This window comes from Camelus ferus, chromosome X, assembly GCF_009834535.1.
Source record: "Camelus ferus isolate YT-003-E chromosome X, BCGSAC_Cfer_1.0, whole genome shotgun sequence".
NCBI classification, from domain to species: Eukaryota; Metazoa; Chordata; class Mammalia; order Artiodactyla; family Camelidae; genus Camelus; species Camelus ferus.
In genome coordinates, this window is record NC_045732.1 from 32,669,672 (window position 1) to 32,690,520 (window position 20,849).

General features: G+C 37.7%; 1 protein-coding gene across 1 annotated transcript in view; it reads left to right on the plus strand.

The window, feature by feature from the left end:
- The first annotated feature begins 162 nt into the window (after positions 1-162).
- CFAP47 (cilia and flagella associated protein 47) overlaps positions 163-20,849 on the plus strand; it is a 359,639-nt gene continuing 338,952 nt past the window's right edge. Inside the window, exons 1-8 of the mRNA XM_032474648.1 lie at positions 163-168; positions 2,483-2,634; positions 6,264-6,379; positions 11,827-11,965; positions 13,586-13,814; positions 14,255-14,415; positions 16,039-16,166; positions 19,002-19,237. Coding sequence (XP_032330539.1) covers positions 163-168; positions 2,483-2,634; positions 6,264-6,379; positions 11,827-11,965; positions 13,586-13,814; positions 14,255-14,415; positions 16,039-16,166; positions 19,002-19,237 — 1,167 coding nt within the window. The remainder of the gene's footprint in view (positions 169-2,482; positions 2,635-6,263; positions 6,380-11,826; positions 11,966-13,585; positions 13,815-14,254; positions 14,416-16,038; positions 16,167-19,001; positions 19,238-20,849) is intronic.

Consider the following 20,849-nt stretch of genomic DNA (forward strand, 5'->3'; position numbering starts at 1 on the left):
AGATCTGTTAAGGACTTCTCTGAACAATAGGTTTTATGACTTTGATCAGGGCAGGATGTGAGGCCTGTTGCCTAGGGTATTGTGAGATGGGCTATCTCCTGGGGCGATGAGTTTTGTTAGGGTAAACACACATCAAGAGATAATGTTTTCTGTGTTGCAGAAATGCAGGTATGTGAAGGGTCCTGCAGTGGGGAGTGGGTGTTAAGGTGTCAATGGATCCATGCACACAGAGAGCCCAGTGGTGAGGGTTTTATGACTCCAGAGAGTGCCAGGGGGCTCCACAACATTGGCAAGAGAATGGCCCTCCAGGCTTACTAGTTAGGGGTCAAAGCCATGTGCTCAGTATCAATGTCGACTTCTCTTTGTTGCAAGACCATGGTATGCTCTCCTGGTCCTTCAGAGGAATAAAGGGAATTAGGGAAAGGATAGATGAGAAAAAAGTGTATTAACTTGTCTTTGAGGGAAAAAGAAAAAGTAAAAGCAGGGTGCTATGTAACGGGCATTGTTATCAGCAGTATTGTAATTACTTAGAACATGATTCTCCTGACAGAGCAGTATTTGTTTTCCACCCTGACTCAAGATCCTGCCATCGCCTGTGTGTTGAGTACCTACTGTGTGCCACATGCAGTGCCGTATGCCATCTCTGGGTGGCTGTTAGAAACTATGAAGACACAATCCTTATCTTCACTGTTGTGCTGACTCCTGTGACCTCCGGTTCAGTCAGGCCAGTCTTACTCATCATTGTCCTCTTATCTACCGTGGCTCAGACTTCCTTTTCTATTGACCCATGTTTTCACCCCACCTCTCCCTCCCCAGAATCACTGCCTTCCAGATCTTACCCATCCTTAAGGGTCAAAGTGAATTCTTATTTTCTCAAACAAGTCTTATCTCCAGATTATTTCCTACCTGGATACCAATTGCATTTACAGGCATTCTTTATAGTTTGGACCTGTGTCCAGATGACTCCCAGTAATTGTTCCTTTTACCTCAACAGTCAGTTCAAGAGTTGGGGTGGTGCCTTACACACCTTTTCAGACCACTGAGGGAGCTCAGAAACGTAGTTTAGCCCAAATCACATGCTGCTGAAGCACCAGTTTGCCTTCTTGAAGACAGAGCGGTTTTAAAGGTAGATGGTCATACCTGATAGGTGGGCTTCTAGCACCCAAAGACCTATGTGGGGAGTAACCTATCCCTTGTTTTCTTACTGTTTAGTGATTGTTGGGAGGTGGAGAGTTGGGCTGTGGTGGTTACGAGGTATTGGAATCATTGTTTGCTGAAAGTAGGATGCTTTCAGAGCAGTGCCATCGACACATCGCACCTGTGCTTTATATCACTCATTGCTGGAAGCATTGCTTAGACTCAGTATGGCATGAAAAGCCCTGAATAATAAATTTCCACATGCCCTCCATTGTTACTGACTGAAGCTCTTGCCCAGCAAGGCTAGCTTCTTAGCTGCCTGCTGAGAGAGTATTTTGCTCATTATTTTCTCTGCTTGTGCCTGAGCTATTCCTGCCCCCACAGGGAGCACCTTTTTGCTGCTTCTCCACCTTTGACATCCATCCTCTAAGCCTTGGTTAAGTGCACTCCTTTTGAGCCCACAGCCATCATGTTCTCTCATGGATTTTCATGATACTTATGTCTGCATCACTCATATGATACTTGATTAGTTCCTGTCTTACATTATTTAGTTTTCAAGGGGTCTATAGTCTGCTTCCTGTAAGAGATTGTATTTTCAGGAGAGAGACTCTAGCTGTAGGGGAAGAGCTTAAGTTTTAGAGTCAGATAGATGTGTGTTTTGAATCCTCACTGAGGCTTTAGCTGCACTGGACAGGTCCCAGTTTCTCCTCTCTCTGCTGGGAGCCTTAGTATCCGCTATACAGGACTGTAGAAGTTTATTCAGTGAGCTAATAGATGTGGAAGCCTGACCCATCAGAAGGACTCCACACACAGCAGTTCTTCTCTTTCCCCCTTCAGATTTTTCCTGGAGTCTAGCAAATGTTTTTCAAGAACAAAAGTTCTTTTTCCTCTTTGGTCTATTCCTTGTTATATTTTCTCCAAATTGGGAAGTCTAAGTCCTTATGCAAAGAGTGTATAAAATGTCATATGTATTTATGTATGTATCTATGCATGTATGTATATATTATGTATATATAGATTGAGTAACACTTTTATTAGATTATTCTTCCTTTTTTTCCCCTGTATTTTAATACCTCATCCTTCTAAAGGAGCCCATGAGTATTAACATATTTCTCAACTGACTGCATTTTCAGTTTCAATTCATGTACCATTAAAAGCATATCTGAAGCCTCTAGAATCTGACAGGTAAAAATACGGTCATTAAGTCTTTGCCCTTAGGGCAGGAATATTGCCTATGCCTTGATATACCTCTTGAAATAATGTACACTCCTAACTATAGTTGCTCATATTATTTTCTTATTAGCAGTTAAGATATATAATTTGATTTTTTTTTCTTCCACTGAAGTTCAAACTGCTTTTGACCAATCTGGATAAAGCCCTTGCATCTGGCCTTCAGACGACAGCTATAGTGGAATATCATCCTGATAAAGATGAAGACACCTTCGACCAACTACTTATTTCAGTAGGAAATAAAACACTAGAGATACCTCTAATTGGGTATGTATTCTTCATATTTCATGCTAACATTTTGAGCATTCTTCAGATAAAAAGGGTTGAAGTAATATCATATGTTCTCTCTAATAGTGCTTTTTATTTCTACAGTTTCCTTACAACTGAACTTAGGGAACAAATTTTTAGCAAATTGTGGTGTTCAGAACAAATGGAAGACAAGTTTTCTGTTGTTTTTGAAATTAAAATCACTTTAAAAAAGTTCAACAATTGCATATATTCCTTTTTCCTTGACCTCACATCCTATTTTATTTCCACCACTTTTTTTGGACCTCTTGACAGCAAGATTTATTAAAGAATGCTATTTTTACTGTCTCCACAATCTCACTCTCCATTCTCACTTCAACAAACTCTAGATGAGCTGTCTTCCCCAGCTTTCCAGTGAAATGGCGCTTGCATGTTGCCAGTCTATGGCTACCTCCTTTGTCTTCATCTTAATTCCATTTCTCCATAATAGTAGACACAATTAACCATTGCTGCCTTTGTGGGCCACTTTATTCTCCTGACTTCCCTTCTACTATACTTCTTCAATGATTGTTCCTTCTCATCCGACTTTTCTTTCTTTTTTTAAAATTTGAATATAATTGGTGTATAACATTGTGTAAGTTAAAGGTGTATATGTCGATATGATACATTTATACATTGCAATATGATTACTGCCATGAGGTTAGCTAACACTTGTATCACATTACATAGTCATCATTTCTTTTTTTGTGGTGGGAACAATTAAGGTCTAGCCTGTTAGCAGCATTGAAGTTTATAGTAGATTCTTGCCTGTGATGACTATGCTGTACATTAGCTCATTGGTACTTAGTTATCTACCAGTTCCTAGTTTGTAGCTTTAAACAACATTTCCCCAATTCTCCTACACACCTAGCCTCTCGTAACCACCGTTCTACTTTCTGCTTTTATGATGCATGTATTCTTAAATGGATTATTGTGAACTCATAGTCACATTTTAATTTTAAATTATTGTCATATTTACTTCATGGAATTTTAAATAATGTGGATGTTTGGCTTCAAAAAAATCAAGATAGTGTTCTTTTGAGATTGGCTGAAAAATATCGACCACTATAATGAATATAACACAGAAATAAGTAACTGATTGGGAGATTAACTTTGATACAAATTATTTATTTGACCAGAACATTGTCCTTTTCATTCTATGCAGAAAAAAGTACAGTTCTGTTCTTTATAAAATTACGTGTTAAAGTTATTGTTAAAATTTTTAAGTATTTTTTTATGTATGTTCCTTCTTATCCCCAGCAAAATATGATTCCATTGATGTTATTGTTTTGTTTCTGTCCATCACTATCAGAGTTAATATTGGAATATTAATATTAATATTGATTTTAGACATGTACCTTTTTATAATTTCCCTTATGTTTTTTCATTTTCATAAACTAAAGTTAGATCTGCAATTATTTTGGTTCTCCACGTTGTTAAGTTCTGCTTCAACACAACATGTCATCTGCAAATCAAACTGTTGACACGTTAGGAAAGGATTAAGCTATTGCTTTGTACCATTGTAAGATATTTCTTTAACTATCAGCATACCTGAGTACATGGCATTGGTGTGTTGGTCGTTCTTCTACAGAATTTCCTTCAACTGTGGCCCTAAGATTGAGTTGAATTGGTAACTCATCTTGCAGAGAGTATTAGGAATCAGGAGGCACTTCTCTTGATAGGTGGCTAGATAGTTTATTGTCCTCAGAGGTCAACTATCTTGACATGTTGTATTGCATATGGGGCCAGAACAAGTTTTTTATACAGAAGAAGAGAAACCAATAGGAAAGCCAGAGAAACAGTTATATATTACCATGCCCTTACTTCTAAGGTAAATCATAAAAATGTATATGCACATATGTACATGTGCGTGTTTGTGAAGATTCTTAGGAAGTTATTCTTGGGAGGAGGGATGTAGCTAGTGTTAGAGTGCATACTTAGCATGCATGGTCCTGGGTTCAATCCCTAGTGCCTCCATTAAAGAAAAAGAAAAAATTATTCTTAAGATACACATCCACATCCAGCTCAAGAAATAGTTTGAAAAAAATGTTCAGCTTCACATTGTGTATTATTTGTATAACTAGTTCCTCTTTTAGATCCTGCATTCTTTCTCAGTGCAATTATGTATACACTAAGGTCATTGATCTTTCCTTTTCCTGTCACAAAATTAAGTTTATGAGAAGAACATAGGTATTTCTTAGAACATGCAGCATATATAAAACAGTCCTAGCTGATCTCTGGAATGTCTGTACCTATCCAAGAATACACAACCACTTATAAACACGGGTCCCAGAAAGAAGGCCCAGACCACCAATGCATAAAGCATTATTTGTGAATGTTTTGTTCAGGTATTTTTGTTTATGAATTTTTGTGTGTATGTATGTATATATGATTGTGTGTGTGTGTGTGTATATATATATATATATTTATACTTTGGAGGTTGTATCCAAAGTGGAGTAAATCACTTAATTCATCTGTCTGGCACATTATCTAAAGACTCAATAGATCAGTTATTACTATATTTACTATTGATGCTATTCTTACTATTGTTAGGTTTGTAAGGGTAATGTACCTGAAGTCTAACAAAATGGATTTATGGTTAAGTTCACAAGGTTTTATCTGGATAATTCCTCAGAGAAATCATTTAAGCTTTTTAAGTCTTTGCCTTTTCAACTAAATCGTAGGAGCTGTAGTACTTGCCTACCTTTCAGGAATTTTATTAGTATCAAACAGGATAATATACTTAATGGTACTTTATAAACCATAAATTGTTTATCTATCTTATCTATCTATCTATCTATCTATCTATCTATCTCTCTATAGCCATCCTTATGAGATGTGTATGTACGATTAGAATGGGTTTTTAAAATGCATTTGAAAGCATATGTTAAAGATATGCTACAGTGAGCCCTTTAGAGACACATATGAAAAATCAGTTGTATCCTTTTCCTCTTAGACCTTGTTTTAGTCCCCAAAAGGTATTTTATCTTATCACATCTGCTTTTATTTCATCAGATTTGGCATCATCCAAACTACTTTGTTAAGATCAGTCCCACCCTTTTTGAGGAGGGGCAAAAGAATATATTATAGGCTTAGGTGGAGATTCCAAAACAGAGTTCCATATAGGTTTTGATGTACAAAAATACTGATTGGCATATGTAGGTAGACTCTCAAAGTGAGTACTTGGGAGGGTATACCGTGTACTTATGCGTGAAGTCTGATTTTTTTGTTTAAAATGTGTCTCATCTTTTTTTTTTAAAGAGTTTATAGTTTTTTATTTAAAAAAATTTTTAGGGGGTTAGGCAATTAGATTTATTTATTCATTCATTTATTTTTAAATGGAGGTACTGGGGATTGAACCCAGGACCTTGTGCATGCTAAGCACGTGCTCTACCACTGAGTTATACCCTCCCCACCTCATTACCTTTTTTTCATGTCTTTATTTCACAGTTCCTTTTACTGACAGATGTGCCACCGGTAGACCTGTAAGGAAACTGAATTATCTTTTAAGAAGTTAAGATTAAAATGTCTGTATATGTCCTCCTGTAGATTTAACCATGAGGTTATAATTGTTAAAATTCATGATGTGGTCCTATTTTCTCCTCCTTTAGGTTGATTCCATCCTGTCAACTGGAAATTGAGTCAGAAGTTAATTTTGGGATTTTGGTTGCCAATAATAAAGTACATTGTAAAGAGATTAACATCGTTAACCATGGCACAGTGCCAGGTAAGTACTTTCTGTCATATAAATTATTTTACTCTTTTGGAAGAAAATTAGTATTATTTGAAATGTACACCTTGTGTAATTAATAGATTCTCTGATTCACACCACTCCCCACCCTCAAAATGATGTCTATCATTTGAGATAGCTCAACACTGAAAGCCCTTAAATAAGATGACTGTAGAAGACTGATAGGCAATTTCAGGAAAGATGATTCCACCTCCTTATGATTCTTATTAACACTACCTGACTCTCAGATGATTGATGATCTCCCTGAGGATAGAAGGCAAGATGGTGTCATGGAAGTGACATAGTCCTTAGTTATCCAGCGATAGAATCAGGGCCCAGTGCCTTACTAGCTGTGTGATCTGGGGCAAGTATCTTTAAGGACATTGAACTTCGGATTCCTCATTTATAAATTGCGGCTAATAAAATGTACTGTGGTTAATTTTGTATGTACTTAAGAATATAATATGGTACGTATCACAGGCACTCAATAAATATTTGTGCTTTTTCTCTGTCACATTCAACTTTGAATTCATACGATGATGCCTAAAAGGCTCTTACTTTTTATTGAAAAACTAAGTGTCTCAATCTCTCTTCTCCAGACTGGATTATTTCTAGAGATTCTTACTGTGTCCAAAGAGTTTCCATAAAAGCATAGGGTGTGTGTGTGCACATGTCTGCACATGCATGCACACTCTTCATTGATAGTATACAGTGGCGTAAAATCACGTATCCTTGCATTCTCTTGATTGGATGGTCCACATCTGGGATGGCAAGACTAATATTTCTGCCAAGCTGAGATGAGAACTAGCTCCACACAGGGAGGGCATTTCTCAATGAGACTGCTTGTTGGATACATAGAACAGGTCTTAAATCCAAACTAGTTCGTACACTAAGTGAGGATGTTCTTTGGGGCTGCTTGAATGGACAGTGGGAATTATTAAAACAGAGGCAGTCTGTCATTTTACTGATTTTATTCCTGGGGTATGAATAAATAAAATTGAAAATTGTCCCTCCTTGAATGTTGCTTGTTTCACTTGGCATGCTTTGGTTTTTAAATTATTGAATTTCTGATGCCTGTGGGGTTGTGGAATTTTAAGCTCATTTGTGGTCTGACTTTAAGGATGAAGTCCTTTATGGTGATTGACGATGGGCTGTACGGTCCTTTAGATTCTCTGCTTGTATTTTAGAGCAGTGATATACGTAATTGAGAGAATTTTATTTGTATTATTTTACTTTCTAAAATCTCTCTTAAGTGTTGTCCATTCCAAATCCTTCAAAGTTTTGTTCATATCTTGCCTTTATTCTAAAGTCTCACCCCAGTGTATAGTTTTATTACATATAAAAGTTCTCTCTAAGTAAAACAAAAATGGTTTTAATTTTAATTGAATATTTAGTATTATTTTACTTAATAAAATAAAATTAAGCCTCAGACCTTGGTCAATACCTTTCCGAAAAAGTAATCCACATTGAATTTTAGTATTGTGTTAATATTTTGTGTGCATAGTATTTGTAGTGAATACTGTACTTGGTAAATTATAATTGAGTACTGTTAAATGTTAGTTACTATTATGTTACAAAGTGAAACAAATTGATTTCTATGAAACACATTTTCTTAGTGTTAATTTTGTCCCTCATTCCTGAAGTTGAATGGTGTTATTTTTTCCACCCTTAACCAAAATTGATTGTATGTTTTATATTCACAGTAGCAAGTGCCTGTAAAGTGTCATAAAGTCCTCATTACCCACAAACATAATATATAAATATTCACAAGAACAATAATGTATTTTCATGAAGAAAAACACTTATGCAGAAAATAGATTCAGTGACCAAAAATGATTTTAATAAAATTTTCATAAAGGATTTTATGTGAGGTATTTTATAGTTTTAGAATCAAAGATCATATTTACCATTGTATATGTATACTTAATAGGGCATTTAAAAGCCACGCTCAGCAGATTCATGTTTTGTACAGCTTTATTTTCTCTCTCTGCTAGTGTTGCTGAGGTTATTCTCTTCTGTTTCGTAGATCCCAGAGAATATCTACATAACAACTTCATGATGTTTTATTTTAATAGTCTGTTATGGAGTAATCATCCATGGATTTAGCTGAACATTGTTGAATACATTTTGTTTTCTTACACAAAGAATGTCTCCTAAGTTTACAAAGTAGTACTTGTCTTTTCATTTTGAAGAGACATGGTTCAGTCTTTAAAATGTTTCTAATATTAGTGTTTTGTGAGCTGGTGAACTCCATGTTCTCTTTTATGATTTTATTGTTTCCCAGTATTTTATCATTAAAAATTGAAAAAAATATTATTTGAACATGCCTTGAATTGCAATCATTTCCCTCTTCCCCTCAGTATTCTTAAATATTTTAGTATTTTTCTGCTACAGCATTACAATGAAGAATAGTCTCTAAAGTCCCTAGTGTGATCTTTACACACCATTTCTGGGTTTGAACAGCTACCTTTTATCATCCCTCAGATTTATTTCTGGTGTTTTGCCCCAAACATGTGACCTTTCTCTTGCTCTTAATGCCCGCTGTCCCTCTTCCCCCAATCATCAGCATCCTCTCTCTACTTCACTGTCTAGAAAAGTCTGGCATCATCTGTAAGTCAGGAAGTTTGCTAAAATGGACCAAAACCAGGAGTAGTCCTTGAGATCCTCCCTAACTACCCAGAGAAGCACCCACTACTTATTCTCAGTGCTTTTTGTTTGTTTTCAGTTTTGTTTTATTGGAAACTGATGTCATGGAATGTCAACATAATTTTCATGTGTAACACAATGTTGGGGATATAACAGTCATTCAGTAAGCCTTTGTTTAATCAACAATCTCTCAGAGTTTCCAAGAAGAACCATTAAGTTTTCAATGAAAGGTGATTGAACTCAGAAGTAACCTGTTTAATCCCATGTGAGCATTCTGAAGTCTCCAAAACTTAATCATTTGGAGATATGTGGAGACTGGTACATCCTTTATATGCCTTGATATGACCCAAGGAAACATAAAAAATAAAAAGCATGCATAAGAAGTAACGATGGCCTTGGGTAGGTGACTTGATTTTCAGTAGAATCCTATTAAACCACAGACTGTGGGCCCTGACTTGATCTTAGAAATACTTTTACACAAAAATCTAATTGTTTCTAAAAGTATTTTGAGGGAGTAAAGGCAAAGTGACAATGACTACTTCACCACTCAGTGCCTAAGTTGCTTTTCTAGAGAAGGTAGAACAATTCAGATTGAAAAAACACAGGTTTGTGCAAAGAATCCTTCATCTTAGCCACAGCTATGGGTGCCCTCACATCCCATGTGCTCTCCTAAGTGTCTTCAGCAGACAAGTCTTTTTATTTGACGTGGCTTATTAGCTACATTTGACACAGTTGGCCACAGCTATTGTCTTGAAAATTTAAAGAAAAAAACCCAAAATTTGGCCTTCTATGACCCATCACTCTTCTATATGAAATAGTGGTTAATAATAGTTTAAGTCTTAGAGTGAGGTCTTTCAGGGCCCAAATCTTGCTTGCAATATTAACTGGCTGGGAGGCCAGGCAAGGAATTTACATTTCTCAAACATTCATTGCCTCATTTATACATTAGAAATAAACATAGTGCCTTCCTCCCATACTTCTGGTGATGATGAATAAAATGCTTAATTATAACAATCTTTGACATATATTAAGTGTTCAGTAAGTATTCACTATAGATGTTAGAATTACTCTTTTTCTCCACCTCTTTTATTCTCTTTTGTAGACTGCTGTCCTTTTTTTCAGTACGTTAAAAGTGAATCCTTAGGATTTTTCCTGGACACTCACGTTTCCTCAGTCAACCTGGCTCAAAGTGGTTACAGTAGAGGAACTATTTCACTGACTCAGCCTTAACTGAACTCACAGAGTTTTCTTTTTCTGGAGAATTGAGTCAATAATATTTATTTATAATGGATATAATTGTACCAATTTTTGTTTTATTTTATGGCAGAAAACAATAAACTTTAAATATATCATTAACATGTCTCTAAAGTGATTGGATTAACAAATTGTGTTACTGTAAATTTGTCTTTTTCATCAGATCATCTCTGTACTTAAAGTTTTATCGTCTTTTTATATTCTTAGTAACTTTATTATGCTAATATTTTATTCTCCTAAGTTAAATGAATAATTTTGGAAAATGTTATCAAATGTGACTTAAAAATGGTGAATTGGGAATTTTCAAGGTGATTTATTTTGGCAGCATGCTCATTTGTGTTCATATTGTATAATGATCTTAAAGAATCTCAGGACTGGCTACTTCCCACTTGTTGGACATTTTGAGCACTGCTTGGTGCCATGCACTATGTGGGGTACCAGGACCACAGGGATGAAGAAGAGTATCTGATCTCAAGGATTGCATGCTCTAATACAGGCCCCAAACATTACCATAAATTATGGGCCAATTCTGCTTTCAGAATAAGAAATTTTTGTAGCTTCCTTCTCATATGCTATTTGGTTCTAGAAATCCGTTCCTTTTGCCCTTTCCTTGTGTGAATTGCATTACTTCATCTCTAGAGAAATGGCAGTGGCTTTAAGTGTGAGCCCTGTGGTCAGGAACATCCAAGAGAAAATCCCAGCTCTGTTAGTTACTAGCTGCAGTGGTCAACTGTTGCTATGTAACAAACCACTCCATGATTCTGTATCTAAAAAAAGCAATTAGTTTTTAATTATTCATTTGTATGCAGATTAGCTAGAACTTGATGGATCTAAGCTGGTCTTATCTGGGTGGCTCTGCTTAAAGCTGAGGCAGCTGGGGCTGTTCTGTTACTGTAGGCCTGTGAGCTGGTGGCTCTGCTCCGCAATTGCTTATTCTGGGGCACAGGCCAAAGGGAAAGCAGCTACTTAAGAGAAACACTTTCCATGATAGAAGTACAAGGGAACACCTGGAGTTGGAGCTGGCCTGTTGTCACTCTAATCCCATGCTATTGGCCAAAGCAAATCACATGATCAAGCTCAAAGTCAAGGGGTAGGAAAACATACCTTAGTCCCTGGGAGGGTAACAGTAAGGATGCAGAGAAGGGTGAAGATTTGGGGTTGACAGTCTAATCTACCACAGTCTTTGGACAAGTCACTCAACCTTTCTAAACTTCTATTTCCTTGTTTATAAAATGGTGTTCATGATTGAACCTATATCATAGATTTCATTATGAGGATTAAATAGAATAACATATGCACAGTTCTTAGTGTAAGTATTTGAACACAGTAAGCAGACAATATATTGTAGCTATTGATGAGGGTTGAATCCTAGCAGTAGGTTCACATTTGTTGGATGACTCCAGAGACTGGACTTATGATCAAAACCGTGATTCTTGGTCCATAGTAGACCATATCCTCTGTAATGTGTGTCTGTCTCCTACTAAGAGTGTGAATGTAACACTGTAATGATCCAAATGTAAACCATCTACTTTTGTTCTCCTCAGGTATGTTTAAAACAGAATATCAAGGACAATTACCCATTGTCTTTTTTCCAAATAATGGTATTGTGCAACCCAAGTCATCAATGGTTATTAAAGTGGATTTCTGTGCAGACCAGCCCATAATTGTAAATGAAGTGGCAAAGTGAGTGTATACTATGGTTCTTAATTCTAGTATAGCAGTTAATACTTTTCTGTTTCACTTTTCATATATGCCTTTTGTCTTTGAATGTATGTTAGCTTTTTTGTTTTTCAGTCAGCATTTGTCTCTACTATTTGCCAAGCCCTGGGGATTCAAAAATGGGAAAAACTGGAAGATGGCATATGGGTCCACATAATGGGAACTCCTAGTTTGGATTTTGTGGAGGGGAGGGAGTGGATCAAGAAAGGGCTCCACCAAGGAGGTGATAATAGAACCAAACACTTGTAGGTGAATAGGAATTAGCCAGGCAAAGAGGAGTAATGTGACTTGGGCTGAGTGTGTGTGTGTGTGTTTGTGTGGGGCCAGTGTTTTGGTGGTGGGAGTGGGTTAGAGGAGTGATTTCAGGCCAAGCAAGTAGAATTGAATTCCTAGAGGTAAATAGACAGTGTTACATACCATGAGATCTGAGGCAATGAAGAGGCAGAGAGATGGAATGGAGGTGAGGAGTGATGAGAGATGAGACCAGAAGAACAGAATGGTGCAGAGTTCCAGTTAAGGACCTCATAGGACATCATTTTTGCATGCTGTATATCTCAGTTCATTAGGATGTGCAATCACTTTGATGCATCACCATCAGTATTGACACAGTGAAATAGAAAATATCAGAATGCACCTCACATAGTAAGGGCAAATGTTGTTTTGTAAAACTTGTTTCGGGTGTGCGCGTGTGTGCGTGTGTGTACTACACTGCAATATACAATACATTTCTTACTGAAAGTCATAGCCAAAAAATATTTGAGAAACAGTTGTGAGCCCTGATAGGAACTTAAGTTTTATTGTAAAGGCTTTGGAATCTTAGGAACGTTTTAAGATGGGAGTGTCTTGATTAGTTTGCAGTTTAGAAAGGATATGTTAATAGCAGTGTACAAAACAAATTAAGGAGTACAGATGTGAAGTGGGTATCCAGACTGGAAACTATAATAGTAAAGCAGAAAAGACATGATAAATTGGGAGTATGGAGGGAAGTGTTCAGATTGGAGGTACATTATGCAGGTAGATTTCACTAGATTTAGTGACTGGTTATAGAAAGGGCAGGTCAGAGGAGGTTCAGGTCTTGGGAGAAGGTCCTGAGTTCAGTTTTGGAATGTTGGAATTGATTTGTGATTTGCTTTGCAGAATCCTAAGATACTTTATTGTATAAGAATTGAGTTGTTAGGGTGGAGATGAGGTTGGCTGATGGACTTGGGGAAGTGGGATCAGAATTCCAGAACTAGAGGAAACCATATAAATTATCCCATCTAACTCTAGTCTTTACAGAATGATTGGTTATATGGACATATCAGTAAGTTCTTTTGGGGGTCACTTCAGGCAATTGTTTTCCATCTTTGTTGTTTCCTGGGGGCAATGAATTAGGTGGCACATATGCCATTCAACTGTGCAGATTCAGACAGACAGAAGGACGTGACAGTCTCTGGCATATCTGTGAAAGGAACTGCTCTTAGGCCTTTGAATTTTAATTATAATGTGATTTTGTAAAATTTCTGTTTATATAAACATTTAGGAGAAAAATAAAGTATATAGAGTTCTAATTAAAATATATATGTATAATTCATTATCTTGTAGAGTGAGTTTGCAAGATCGTCCAGATGTATTCTTAAATATCAAAGCTCATGTGGTTGAGCAGATTATTGAACTATTAAACATGAGTAATGGTGCAAAGTTGAAATGCATAAGGTTTGGTTCTGTTTTCTTTGGAGCTTCAAAGATTGAACAAGCACTTCTGTACAATAATAGCCCAGAACCCATAAACTGGGTGGCCATAATGCAAGATGATTCAGTTGGAGAAGAATTGGTAAGTAAATAGTACAGCAGAGATTATGTTCTGAAACAGATTGTTTTGAACTGATTAATAACCAACAAGCCTGTTAATTATTCTAAATAGGTTTTAACATGAAGATAGATACAATTGCATTTCATGTGTCTTCAAGGGTGACCTCAAAAAATTCAGTAAATTAAGCTAACCTTGATAGTAATCTATATTTGAAGTAAACCAGGTAAGTACTACTTAGAGATGAGAGGCTAATTGTGGGGGTTTCTGTTCTAATCAATTTTTCAATAGTTCTTTAAATTTTATGGTGTGCCTTGATAAAATTTATGTATGTTACTTTAAGGACATATTTTCTATATCTGGATTCTGGAAGTTCAATAATTATTTTATGACCTCATCTTAAAATATTTTATTGTGTTTGTGTTTTGCCTTGATACTCTTTGATTTCTGATTTTCTATTACAGGGTACAAATACTCGACAAAGAACAGATGTTGCTTTAAATAATCTTACCTACTTAAGGAAAATAAAGGACATAGATGTTACCACTTTTATCTCCTGTGTTCCTAATGAAGGAAGGTTACTACCTTATCAAAAGATTATAATTACATTTTGTTTCAGCCCAAAGTAAGCAAAAATTAATTCCATTGTGATGTTACTTATTGGTGTAAAGTACATTAACCATACATTTGTCAGACTGATTTTAATAGTAAAAAATGTCAAAAGGCACAAATTGGATTTTTCTTACTATGATTCTAAGTATTTATAACATGGTTAATATTATTTCCAGTATTTAAAATATGTTTCTAAATAATTCATGTTAAATTAAAAATCTCTCCAGACCTTGTGGAAATGAGGTGATGGAAGTGGGAGTTTGGGGTTGTTTTGGATTGTGGCCGCAAACCAGCCTGTTCATCCAGGACCCCACTGTCCCTACAGAAATAGTCAGCTGACGGCCAGTGGCATGCAGTGTGTTTTCGGTGCCTCCAGAGAGGATGCAGTGCTCCTCCCAGGGCCAAATGCTTACTGACTATCATGAATATTCAACCTATAGCAGCTGCTGGAATCAACCACACTTGCTGTAATTCATACAGACATTTAGGACTTTTGCCAATGTATATATTTCTGTATACTTGGTTTGATTATTTAGTTTGAAAATATATTTGGAAATGCTGTTATAAAGCAATTTCAGCTATACTTGAGAGGTTGCAATGTGTGACAGTAACTGACCGAAGTTTAAGTATGTTCACCTTTGTAAGAAGGCAACATTTAATGTATTTCTCTCTGTGGCAATAAGGTCACTTGGTGATACCAACTGTTTGTTGAAGACTAAGTTGTGCTTCAATTTAAGGAGGGTAATAAATCAAGTAATTGTTCTATTTGTACAATCTAATTGCCTTATTAATCATCCTTTCATGCAGGAAATTTCTTTGATGAATCCGTAAGATTCTGTTAATACATAATCTTTGACATTCTAAATATTCTTTTTCACTACAGCATGTTAACTTTGAAAGTCTAGCATAAACTCATAGGTATGAGTATGATTTGAAGTCTTAGTTAAAGGTGTCCTCAATATGCTGTTTGAATTCCTATGTAATATTTCACATCAGCCTTTTGTGTATATGTTTGAGTATCCACTGCTGAAACGCTGAGCTCTAGGTAAGGAAGTAAAGATTGCCCAAGCACAAGCCTATTATGTAACCCATCTCTGTCTTTGGTCCTACTTCCCTTCTTCCCATCTTTCCTTTCCTTTTCTCCTTTGACAAGAGTTTGCTGCTACCAAATCTTACTCTCCAAATTTCTTGTTCTCCTCTGACAAGAATGTGGCTACCAGTATGTGCTGAGTCCATGGGAGGAGACAGAAATGTAACAGAGGTTTGCAGTTACACCTAGGGGTTAAGAAGGACTATTGCAGAGACTTGAACAGCAATGAAGTTTGCCTGGAAGGAAAATCATTTACATAGAAAGTGGCATTGGAACCAGACCTTGATAACTTATTTAAATTCCTCTTGTCTTGCATATCATCATTCACTCATTTTTTGGGATCTTTTTTTAGCGTGAGTGTAGCCTTCTTTTGGCAAGTCTCTATGTCTTGTGCAGTAATTTTTGAAAATGGATCACAGTCATCTTTTTATTCCTGAATTTCATCTGTTTGCATAAATTTAAGTATCAGGTTGATATTTCCTTTTGAGAGATAATAAAGTATATCATCTTTGCTTTAGAAATAACTGATCATAATTTGTTTTACAGACTAATCATTGATGGTCAAATGAATAATGATCCTTCACACAGGCAGGACTATGCTGTCTTTTTAAGATTTGAGTCTGTAGGAAGTAAAGATGGATTTTTGAGAGATGATAACAGTAAAACCATCAAAAGTAAGTGTGGAATGAACATTATGATCAAATGTATAGGATTTTAAATTAAGAGTTTGGATGGCAATATTTATAGAGGCAATTTAATAAAAATACATCATTATTGAATAGAAGAAAAATGCAAACTTTGGGAGACCTTAAAACGTCCTCTGTGGTATGTTTAAGAAGTCAACCTCAGAATCATTTACATAATAATTTTCCAAGTCAGAATTTAGATGACTTTATCTTTTTTAATGACATTAGATAAACATGATGATCTAGAGTTAAAGGAATAAAAAAAGAAAAAAAATAAAACAACCTGGCTTCTTTTCCTATGTAAACCTAGGTTTTCTCTTAGCAATTTATATGGGAATAAATGACTCATTCCATTTCTGTCAAACCTTCAGCTCTCTTAGAATCTACATACAGTGACAGTCAAAGTACAAGACCTAGAGCTTTAGTAAATAGGATACAATATCCTATTACAGGATATTGGTAAGTGCATGTGTTTTGCTGGCCACATGTAAAGATGCAATACACTTTTTACATTTTCAAGTAATATTGGGTGGGTTGCAGTGAGGAAAAGGGAATTGGAGTTCACTTCAGCAAGACAGAGTAAAGAAAAAAATAAATATAGAGGCAGATGAGGGATGAAATCCAGAAAGGTGAGCCATGGCAAGTCAAGAGTCTAGAAGATTTGCATATCAGTACGAGTGATACTGAGCTAGGCTGAACCCTGTTCCTAGGGCAGCAATTGATTGCTCTGTTACTGTTTATGTCATGGTTCTAGGCTTGCAAGTCAATCTAGTTTTCAGTGGCTAGAGATAGAGATGCTAGGTTTGCCTTAAAGGTAATGTAGTCTAGGATTGGCTAGTAAGACATGAGTGAGGAAATACAGACTCTTTTGGGGGATTCTAGTTACAGTGCTTTCTCTGCAAAACTGTTCCTTTGTTGCTGGAGGATGTAACTGGTGTTCCAGGTTATTGTCCCGTCCCAGAAAGAATTCAGAGACAAGACATAGTGGTTAAAAAAAACTAAAGTGAGAATTTATTTAAGGATGGATAGTACACTCTCAAGGGGAGAGCAGGCAGGCTCAGGTAAGTGGCTGCCCTGAGTTTCTTTGGCAAGTTAGGTGCATAGGGTGTAAAAATGAATGGGCGGAATATTTATTGGGGAGGGAAGGGTTTGGGGTCATATTCACTGATTTTCATCCCAACTCCACCTTCCCAAAGGGAGGAGGGATTTTTGTCCTTATTTAGTCTGGATCGGAAGTGTCATGGTGTCGGTGCCTAATGGGTACTTCTGATCTGCAAGGGTAATTTTATTGAGATGAGGGCATAATGAGCAAAAGGTTACATTCAGACACTGGGAATTCCTTCCTTTTCTCACCTTTCTTTGTTGGTCTCCAGGTCACTCATCACCCCAAAAGGTGTGACCACTTTATCAACCCAGAGGTTCCTGCTTTTCTTTCTCTGTTCAGGGACCCCTGGTGCTTACATGATGTATGGTTTCTTGTATTTTGCCTGTGCCCCTCCTTTCTGCCCAATTCCTGCCATTTGATCTGTGTCTGCCTTTCTCTGCTCATATCTAGCTATCTGCTTGTTCTAACACCTTGACTCCATTAGAGTCCACAATCCATAGTTCCTACCTTCTTTCTGGTATCTCCAAAACTTCATGCTTATGTTATTATCCAGCTTATATTCCATTCTCCATTAATGTAATTACCTTTTTTCCTAGTACACACAAATCTCTTGGCCCAACTCCCACTGTGGCTGAGTGGAAAATCTCTAATCTGATTAAATTCAACTCTCAGCCTACTGTAAGGCTGCACCTATGAATCTGATTGGACTGGAGAAAAACACAAAACCAGACTATGAGGTTTCACTATATATCTATAATAACTAATCCCAACTGGGTCCTTTAAGGTATTTGCCATTCCTGCTGCCTTCCTCCATTCATTTACTTTCTCCCAATCTGAGATTAGTATCATACACCTTCTCCCCTCAAAACTCCAATCCTTTTCTTCCTTCATATTCACTCTAAGCTTGCAAATGCATTTAGTGACCTAGTAAGACATTTCCATGTGGATGTCTATAAGGCATATCAAACTTAACATGTCCAAAAAAAGAACTGGTTCCCCTGTAACCCGTCCTTCCTGCAGTCCTGCCTGTCTCAAGAAATGACAGTTCCATCACTTCAGTTGCTCAGGCCAAAAACCTTAGCATCATCATTCATCATGTGTTCAATTTCCTATGCTACATCCAATTCATCGGTATATTTTTTAACTCTACCCTCAGAAGTGTATCTTAAATCTGATCATCTCTTACCATTCTACCACTGCTTTTCCCCAGTCATACTTGGTTCCTGAGGGTTTTTGTTTTTATTTTTTTGGATGCGCCAAGCAATTCCTACCTTAGTGTCTTTGTACTTGGTGTTCTCTCTGTTTGGAATTCTCTTTTTTTCTAAATTTTCACATGATTTGCTTCCACAATCCCTTATATCTTTGCTCAGATGTCTTCGTATCAGAGAGATCTTTTGGGCCTTCCCCATATAAAAGATTAGTCCCAAGACATTGTACTCTGTCTTATCCTACCTTTCCTATTTATTTTATTGTGACTGTCATCTCAGTAGAATGTAAATTCTCTGAGAGCAAGAACATTGTTTTATTCACTACCGTATCCCCAAGGCTTAGGAGAGTACCTGGCACAGAGAAGGCTCTCAATAATTGTGTTGAATAAAAGATTGAATGAACTACCAATGTCTCATCAAGTCTTTCAGATGACATTATTAGCACTGAGCAAATATATTATGGATTCCTACAACACTTTTTATGTTAAAAAGCTATTATTGCTTTTACAGGTGATCAATTTCAGAAAGTGGAATTAGCCCTGACAGGTTCAGGACTTCCTGTCTTATTACAGTTTGATCCAGGAAGGGTCCTTAATTTTGCACCTTGTTTCATCGGTGGACGTTCAGAGATTCAGTGTGTTATGCAAAATCGATCTAAATCACTTCCTGTGATGTACCACTTTAAGAAAACTGCACATTTTAAAATTGATCCTCAAAGGGGCAAGATTGATGAAGGAAGTATGCAGGTAAGGTAACTATTCTATGCTTTCACATTCTTTAAATATTTTAAGGTTGGCTAAAAAGCCATACAGAAGATTAAAAACTACATTTGTTGTACCAGTGTTTATAAATTATATCTCTTTTGTGGCCTAGTCATGAATACTTGTGTCTTGGCACCCACACAGTATCTATAATTATTTGTTAAGTGCCTTTCATGTGCCAGGAAAAGCATTTCACACTGTAGGGTATGTGAAGAACTATAAAACATAGTTGTTGCTTCTAAGGATTTGTGTGTGTGTGAGAGAGAGAGAGTGTGAGTGAGAGTGTATTTATCTACGTACCCAGGAGGTTGGCCCCTAAGCTTAAATATCCAACACAGAGCCTTGGCCCTCCTAGATGCAGGAATGGGTCCTGGAGCAATGAGACCCAGAGACCAGAGGTGCGATGCATCTGAGCCAGCAGCTGCCAGTAACAGAAAAGGAGGTGCTCCAGGGACTCATCCCAGTCCCAGAAATGCCGACGGGAGTGCAGGATGCTTTGGGCCCCGCTGCCAGATGGAAGGTTGGGCAAGCTAGGGTGCACACATGTGGGAGAAGTGGAGGTTCAGTGTGACAGGCAGAGGCTTGAGCCCTGGTGCCCGCCCTAGTGCAAGCTAACCCAAGACAGGAGAGGCGGGATGGTGGCAGTTTGCCACTGAGGGGTCCAGGCTTTGCCCTTCTGTGAGGTGAGGTGGTATGGGGGAAAGTGGGCACTGTAGTCTGAGTACTTGCTGAGGGATGCGTGCCCCACTTTCCCCTCCCCCTAGCTCAGCTCTTCAGAGGCTCGCCTGTAAGGTACCCTGCAACCACTGGTCATGGTCATTGTGCATTTGGAGCCCAGTGAGGAGTGGCGGGTGGGGGGTCAGATTGGTATTGGGAGGCTCATTGTCATCAGACAGGCAAGCGTCAGGTGGGTAGGAGCTGTCTGAGTGCAGGGAGGATGACTGGCTTAGGCCTTGGTACAGGTGCTTGTGGTCATGGATTGACTCGTAGAGCGCCTCCAGCTGGCATAGCAAGGGTGTGTCTGGCCGCCGCAGGCCCAGTGCCACCTGGGGCAGTGCTGCTAGTTAGCAGGGTCCACGTGGGCGGCGTGGCGGCATAGTAGGGCTGGTCCTGCATTGCTCGGCTGGTTGCAGCCGCGGGCTGGGCTCCAGCTCCGGCTCCAGCCACAAGCCCTCCGCGCAATGAGCAGACCAGTGAGGTCACTGAGTAGTGGTGAGAGCCTTGAGGGGACTCAGCCAGAGCCGCCAGGCCCCTTGCCAAGGGCAGCCCATTCGTGTTGCCTCCTTTCCTACAACGTTCAGCCAGGTAAGAGGTTTTTTAAAAGTACTAAAAAAGTGTAAGACATAAACACAAACGGGTAGTGTTCAAGAAGGCGGCAAAATAGGTTAAAAGAAATTTGTAATAAGGTGATAATAGAAACTCAGAGGACAATGTGTTAACTTCCAGCCAGGTAAAAAGGTTATGATTGTAATAGATGAGCCAGATCTTGAAGGTTGAGTAGAATTTTCAAACTGGAAACATATGGTACTTAACTGGCCAAGACCTTGCACTGCTTGTGCAGAGCGGAAGAGTTGAACACCGAGGCACACCTGTGAGC